Below are 8,070 nucleotides of genomic sequence, written 5' to 3'. Positions count from 1 at the left end.
CAGCTGCCTCAGCTCCCCTCGCTTGGCTGAGGCGCAGCGACAGACCCCGAGTCAGCGGCAGCAATGCTGGCGCGGCGGGGCTGCCAAGCCCTGGCGGAGGATCTGGACCTGGCACCGCGGTGGGTCCTGGATCCAGCCAGTGAATCTCGTTCTGCGCTGGGGACTCAAGCAGCCTCTATACGCCGCAGACGGAGATTAAAAAATGCCGGCTGGGAACACAGCCAATCAGCAACGGGACTTTTAACTCGAGAGCCAATTGGAACTGGGGGCAGGGCTTTGTTGATCAAGGGGCGTGGTCTGAACCGCACCAATCAGCGAGTCCGCTGCGTCTGGCCAAGACTCTGGGGCGAATCGCCGTTGCCAGGAAACAAGAATAAAACAAACTTAATCGCTGAGAATCCGCAAGCTCTGCGTTCCCAGCTTGCCGGGAGCGGGGCCGGTCATGGCGGCGCGGAGCTGCGAGAAGGAGCCGCTCGACCTGGTGCATCAGAACCAGATTTTCTGCGAGACCGTCCGGAAGGAGCTGCGGTGCCAGAAACTGCACACGGAGTACGGGGTCAACCCCCTCAAACGGGGTGAGCCGGGGAGAAGGGGGCCTACCCCCTCATGAGGGAGTACGGATACTCTTTGAGAAGGGGGCCACCCCCTCAAACGGGGCGAGACGGGAGTGGGAGACGAGGGGGCCCATGACAGAGGGAGTACAGGGTTGACTCCACCGAGTGGATCGGAGTCGGGGAGGGACTAGTCTGCGAGACAGGGTTTGGTGACCATGGCAACTCAAACAGGAGAGACGGGTATGAAGTGGTGAAGCAGCCCACATGGCCAGTTTAAGATTGGGGTAGATGGCGGCAGGTCTGGAACTGGCAGTGGTAGCCTGGGGTCACAACACTGGAGCATGATGGGATGGAGGCCCTAGCTGGAAGGTCCTCCCTATTCACTGGTTTGGCTCCAGTTTCCTACCTTTCTATTCACAATCATGTGGCAACTACAGCAATTGTTCACATGCATAAGCAGCACGTGACTCTTGTGTTTGGGGAGGCTGGGCACAAGTGCTGAAAACTGCCTAGAAGTGTGTGTGTGGGGGGGAAGTGCCTGGACTGTGGAGAGGGGCAAGCAGCATAGTGGAGTGGGGTGGGGGGTGAGCACAGGGCCTCAGAGTGAAGAGGCTGCCTAGGAGCGGGGCCTTGGGGCAACACGTGGGCAGGGCCATAGTCAGGCCACCAATGGCTCCCCCACTTCTCCAGAGATTTCGGACGCAGAGCTCCAAAGGCAGTGGGCCACTGCTGCTCCAAAGAGAGGTGCGCTGCACCCAGCATTTCTTGCCCCGTTTGGGGAGGCTTAGTCTCGCCAAGCCTCTTATACCCACCACCCATGCTGACATGGGAAAGTAATGTTTGATTTGTATGTGTGTTGGGGTTTAAATACTATTTAGCAGCTAGAATCAAGGAGGAACTAGCCCCATGTAGCCAGCCAGAACTCTGTGCTCTTCCAGCAAGTGCCCTGCAGGTCACAGTTTAGGAACCTGACATATCCTGGAATGGGTTACCTAGGGAAGTGGTGGAATCTCCTTCGTTAGAGGTTTTTAAGGTCGGGCTTGACAAAGCCCTGGCTGGGATGATTTAGTTGGGAATTGGTCCTGCTTTGAGCAGGGGGTTGGACTAGATGACCATCTGAAATCCCTTCCAACCCTGATATTCTATGATTCTATAACTCTGCTCTCTGGTCACAACCATCACCTAGTTCCAGGGTCCGGTGATGCCAAAGCTGATTCCCTTCAGTTCCCAGGAGCAATCAAGTGACTACATTAACAAGTGCTCCTTTTCCAATCTATAGTCTCTCTTCTCCTCCTTAACAGCCTAAGTGAGCTGGCAGGACACAGGTTATGGGGAGCTAGTGCTTTACCTGAAACTGCCTGTAATATCGATTCCATAATAGCAACTCACCTGCATCATCACATTTCTCCCCAGTTCACACGATCACCAGGAAGCCAATGTCTTGGCATGATAATATAGAAGAGCCTGCGGATGGTAAGTAGCCTCTGAACAGCTGTAGAGATACTTAAATAAGGAAGTAATTATCAGATAAATGAGACAGAAATCATTTCCGTGTTGTAAAATAAAATAAAGCATGTATTTGAAATAAATTGAACTTTATTGGGCAGTTAAAGAAAAGACTCCTGAAAAGATTAGAAACACTGGAAATGCAAGGGGGTAGTACACAGGAACTATGAACAAGACAGAGTACCTATAACAGTTCTTATTTTCCAGCTGGATTAATTGGAAAGGATAATGTTGCATAACATGTTAGTGCCTTGATGGGAAGAGTATACGACCCAGGCCCCAGGACAAAGGAATTATCCAAGCAGTATAATAGCTCTTAATGTGTGGGCCTTTGGATATTTTACCACCAAATAGTTTAGAGCAGGAGTGGGAAAACTATGGCCCGTGGGCTACTTTTATCCAGTCCCTCCTGCTGGGGAGCAGGGTTGAGGGCTTGCCCCGCTTTGCCTGCCCAGTGCACCCCAGCCCCTGACTCACAATTCCCTTGATGAGCACCATCTTCTGGCATGCAGAGCCACACTGCGCAGGTTCGACTTCACTGCATTGTTTCTGGGATCAGAATCACCCACACACACAGCAGCGCACCCAATTCCCTCCTGGTCTCCTACAGCCCCACCCTTGAGGGCCTCGACACCACCCGGGGGCTGCACTCATCCCACCTAGGGTGCCTCTGCCCGTGGTGGTGCCAAGTACAGTTGCTTTGGTGTCACTGTCAGCAAGGCCCCTAGGAGTCCCCGGTACTACCTCTGTGGAGCCCTCCTCTCCCCACCTTAGTAACATCACTTATAGAGCCCTCCCTTGGTACATCCCATAGAGTCCCCCTCCCCTATTCATGGCCCGCCATACAATTTCCATACCCAGATGCGGCCCTCAGGCCAAAATGTTTGCCCACCCCTGGTTTAGAGCATGACATCTTGGTGAACTTTCTGATACACCTCTCTCCCTTTGAGGCTCAGCAGACATGAGACAGGTTTCACAACTTCCTTTATTTTTTTCCAAATAGTGCTGCCTTTGAGAAGTGTGAACTTCAGAGACTAAGGAGGGTGCTGCAGGGCCTTGAGTCAGCAGAGGGAAAGCACCAGCTGGGAAGGCCTGTGGAGAAGGCCAGTCTTTAGGCAAGTGGTGCTGGGAAAGCAGGACAGACCATCAGAGAAGAGAGGCTGTGCCTAGCTTGGGACTGGGGTGAAATAAATTATTAAAGAGAGGAAGAGGAACTGGGCCCAGTTGAAACAGAGAGGATGACTTTGAAGGTTTGAGTTTTCTATTGAAAGACTTTTTGCTGGATATAATAAATTGGATCTAAGAAGGGAGAATGTTTTGAATAGCCGGCCTCTGTCGACTTTTTTAAAGGGAGACCAAATTAAGGCAAAACTGAGGCAGGCCTCAGCAGAGCCACATTTGGCCAGGACAGGAGTACCTTTTGGCAGACTTGCTGACCTCAGACTTTCCACATGTACATATAAAACAGCTAACGATGGTACATAGATAGGAATGTTGCTAAGGTCAGTATCAAGGTATAGCTTTAAAATGCCAGTCAAAGGAATTTGGTGGGTATGTTGTTGTATAATTTAATCAATGCTAAATAAATAGCATATGATTAGTCTGTCAAAGCTTATGCACAAGGGTACAGAATTAAGATGTTTATATGCAACTAGCTGCTATATCCTGACTTGATCGCTTAACTATGCACATGGTAATGTTTAACCTTTAAGGACTAATTGTTATTCATAGGTTCTAAGGCCAGAAGGGACCATTGTGATAATTTATTCTGAACTCCTGTCTAATGCAGGGCAGTAATCGAGACATATGCCAAGATTTCCCCTTTTCACAATTCTGAACCAAAATGTTACACTAATAGAATAAAAACCAGCAGGATCTTTTTAAAGGGGATAAGGTAGAATGCTGGGTTTATTGTAAATACAAAATAAACAGAATGCAAGCTATTCCATTGACTATACCTATTAAAACTTTCTATTTTATACTCACTCACACATACAAGTTCTGCAAAGTTATTATAGTTACCAGCCTAGAGGTTGCTTGTGCCAAGTTACTGGCCAGGTAGCCTGGACATGAAGGTGGAGCTGAGTCTGGTCTGATGCGCATCTAATGTTCCTGGAGGGTGGTTGCAGAACCAGACTCAAAGTTCTTGGGTTCTGGGGTCTGTTCTTATCGGACTTTGTCCGCATGCAAGTTTATGGAGATTGCTTCATCATGCTGTTGTTACATTTGAAGTAATAATCAAGGAGCAGATGGCATCTCCATGACAGCTCTATAACAGCTGGGTGTTATCTTGCTCTTTAATTCTTCGGCCCCTCCATCCTTGGGGCAGTTGGGTGGATTCCAATTTGCCCTGTGGGGTCATTCAGTTATTTCCACTTTGCGCATTTTTTGGCCAACCAATACCAAAGTTGTAACTTTTAGGCTGGTGCAGTTTACTCTTTTATTGTTTATTTAAACCGTGCATCCATTTACATGCATTCTTTATTTTAACATTTTTTATTTACTTTTACTTTACCTTTTCTTTTTTTAAAACATAACTTTTGGGGCATAACAGGTTTTAACAAGTCTGCTTAGCTCACTTACTACACAAAAAAAAAACATAAAATTTTAAATATGCTATTCCAAAAAGCAATTGTTTTTCCACAATGAACAATTCATCCTTATAAACTCCAAACAAAAACAAAAAAAGCATTTTAATTAACACAACCATAATATCTTAACTAAAAAGCATTTCTTTTTAATACTCAAGTCTAGCCTAAAACCCACCCAAAACTATACTATACCTATAATAGCCTTAATAAAACTCAATATAATCCAACACAGGTTACTCCCTACAGCAGGGGTCGGCAACCTTTCAGAAGTGGTTTGCCGAGTCTTCATTTATTCACTCAATTTAAGGTTTCGCGTGCCAGTAATACATTGTAACATTTTTAGAAGGTCTCTTGCTATAAAAGTCTATAATATATAACTAAACTATTGTTGTATGTAAAGTAAATAAGGTTTTTAAAATGTATAAAAAGCTTCGTTTACAATTAAATTAAAATGCAGAGCCCCCTGGACCAGTGGCCAGGACCTGGGCAGCGAGCGTGCCACTGAAAATCAGCTCGCGTGCCATAGGTTGCCTTCCCCTGCCCTAGAGAATGCATTCCTCCCCCCAGCCCTTTGGAGGAGCAAAATTCAGAATATTAGACAGAGTAAGGCTCTCAATTTAAATTCAGGCTTAACATTCCTAAAGCTCAGGCCTGGTCTACACTACGTGTTTAAACCGAATTTAGCAGCGTTAAACCGATTTAACCCTGCACCCGTCCACACAACGAGGCCCCTTATATTGCTATAAAGGGCTTTTAAAACTGGTTTATGTACTCCTCCCCAACGAGAGGAGTAGCGCTGAAATCGGTATTGCCATGTCAGATTAGGGTTAGTGTGGCCGCAAATCGATGGTATTGGCCTTCAGGCGGTATCCCACAGTGCACCATTGTGACCGTTCTGGAAAGTGATCTGAACGCGGATGCACTGGCCAGGTAGACAGGAAAAGCCCTGCGAACTTTTGAATTTCATTTCCTGTTTGCCCAGCGTGGAGCTCTGATCAGCATGGGTGGCGATGCAGTCCCAAATCTAAAAAGAGCTCTAACATGGACCGTACGGGAGATACTGGATCTGATTGCTGTATGAGGAAACAAATCTGTTCTATCACAACTCCATTACAGAAGACAAAATGACAAAGCATTTGAAAAAATCTCCAGGCTATGATAGACAGAGGCCACAGCACAGTGCTGTGTGACAAGCGTAACAGAAAGCCAAAGAATCAAATGGATGCTCATGGAGGGAGGGAGGGGGTACTGAGGACTCCAGCTATCCCACAGTCCCTGAAAAGCATTTGCATTCTTGGCTGAGCTCCCAATGCCTGTAGGGTCAAACACATTGTCCGGGGTGGTTCAATTTACCCCCCATTTCCCCCGTGAAAGAAAAGGGAAAAAAATAATTTGACTTTTTTCAATGTCACCATATGTCTACTGCATGCTGCTGGTAGACGCGGTACTGCGGCACTCAACAGCAGCATCCTCTCCCCTCCCCTCTCCGGTGGCAGACGGTACAGTACAAAATGACAGCCATCCTTATCCTGTGAGTGCTCCTGGCTGGCCTCGGTGAGGTAAAAATAGGAATGACTCCCGGTCATTCCCGGCAGATGGTACAGAACGGCTGGTAACCATCTTCATCATAGCAACTGGGGGCTGAGCTCCATCAGCCCTCCCCCCTGCCCCTTTCATGTCTAAAGAAAAGATTCTGTACTGCCTGGACTATCATAGCAGCGGGAGGGTGCCTCCCCCTCATTTAATCTTACTAAAAAGTCAGTGTTTCTTATTCCTACATTCCTTATTACTTCATCTCACAAATGGGGGGACACTGCAACGGTAGCCCAGGAGGGTTGATGGAGGAGGGAAGCAACAGGTGGGGTTGTTGCAGGGGCACCGCCTAGAATGGCATGCAGCTCATAATTTCTGCGGGATCTGACATGGAGTGGCTGTGCTCTCTGGTTCTCTAGTACACTTGCCCTATATTCTATGCAGGGCTGACTCTATTTTTAGATAAAACATAAAGGAGGGAATGACCCAGGGAGTCATTCCCATTTTTGTCTTTGTGTCCCCGGCCGACCTCAGCGAAGGCCAGCCAGGAGCACCCATGACAGCAGCAGATGGTACAGAATGACTGATAACAGTTATCTCTTTGCCAATTTACAATGGCATGGTACAACAGGGATGGTAACCGTCTCTGCTACCTTGCAAAGGCAAATGAATGCTTCTGTGTAGCACTGCAGTACCGCCTCTGTCAGCAGCATCCAGTACACATACAGTGACAAAAGGCAAAACAGGCTCCATGGTTGCCGTGCTATGACGTCTGCCAGGGCAATCCTGGGAAAAAGGGCGCGAAATGATTGTCTGCCGTTGCTTTCACGGAGGAAGGAATGAGTGACGACATTTACCCAGAATCACCCGCAGCCCTGTTTTTGCACGATTATGTATTGGGATCTCAACCCAGAATTCCAATGGGCGGGGGAGACTGCAGGAACTATGGGATAGCTACGGGATAGCTACCCACAGTGCAATGCTCCAGAAATCGACGCTAGCCTTGATACATGGACACATACCACCAAATTATTGTGCTTTGTGTGGCCACGTGCACACGACTTTGTACAATCTGTTTTACAAAACCGGTTTATGTAAAATCGGAATAATCCTGTAGTGTAGACGAACCCACATACACTGAATGGATTATACTGCATATGGGCAGAGAGCACAAGAGTCTTCACAGCTAGCCACAACTCACAGGACCCATGTAACTTAAGGGCAAATGTTGTGGCCATTGAACTTGAGCAACACCCAGCCACTGTAAATCCAAATCCATCCTTGGGCAGATATCAGAAATAAAAACTTTGGGGGGGGAGGTAGGGGAGGAAGTTGTTTGGGAAGGAATGTAATGAAATCCAGAAGATGATCAAACTATTTTTGAAAAGACAACAAATTACACAGCATATGCTTGGAGCAGAGGAGTGGGAAAGAATAGGGACTTGGAGTCCAACAGAGGAAAATGTGGATTAAAGGGAGGGGAATAAATGGCAACAGGCAGGAGAGGAAGGAAAGGGGTGTGTATAAAGCAACTGGGAAGGGTGACATGGTGATAGGGCATGTGGGAGAGATTGAAGTAGGGAGCATCTGTTAGCCCTACATTCTCCCCTCCTGTGTGCGTACTGGGGGCTGCAGGGGCAGTCCACATATCTTAGAGCTATTTGTTTCAGGTTGCATTCATCTCCATGGTACACTTTAGAAATTACACCCTCTTGTGCACGTTGTCATGCCACATAGACAAGCTCTGAGATGAATGGGCAACTTCACACTTCTCCAAGCCTCCTATGCCACAGGCAAGGTTGCCACTCCCAACAGATAAACTGCTATTCTCCACATTATACTGAGCTACTTTAAACAAATCATGTCTACCTTATTCAGGCTTACTT

The 8,070-nt window shown here is 47.4% G+C and overlaps 1 protein-coding gene across 3 annotated transcripts in view; it reads left to right on the top strand.

Annotated features, from left to right (window-relative positions):
• Window positions 1-339: 339 nt before the first annotated feature.
• The window catches only part of FAM183A (family with sequence similarity 183 member A), a 37,259-nt gene continuing 29,528 nt past the window's right edge, over window positions 340-8,070 (top strand). The window contains exons 1-2 of one of the 3 annotated variants that reach the window (XM_030571669.1): window positions 340-575; window positions 1,968-2,027. In XM_030571669.1, coding sequence (XP_030427529.1) covers window positions 443-575; window positions 1,968-2,027 — 193 coding nt within the window. In that variant the 5' untranslated portion in view covers window positions 340-442. The remainder of the gene's footprint in view (window positions 576-1,967; window positions 2,028-8,070) is intronic. The other 2 variants (XM_030571670.1, XM_030571671.1) reach the window with 2 other exon arrangements.

The sequence above is a fragment of the Gopherus evgoodei genome, chromosome 8 (genome assembly GCF_007399415.2).
Source record: "Gopherus evgoodei ecotype Sinaloan lineage chromosome 8, rGopEvg1_v1.p, whole genome shotgun sequence".
In the NCBI taxonomy this organism is placed as follows: domain Eukaryota; kingdom Metazoa; phylum Chordata; order Testudines; family Testudinidae; genus Gopherus; species Gopherus evgoodei.
The sequence above is the reverse complement of the archived record's forward strand: the minus strand, read 5'-3'. Positions and strand labels throughout refer to the sequence as shown.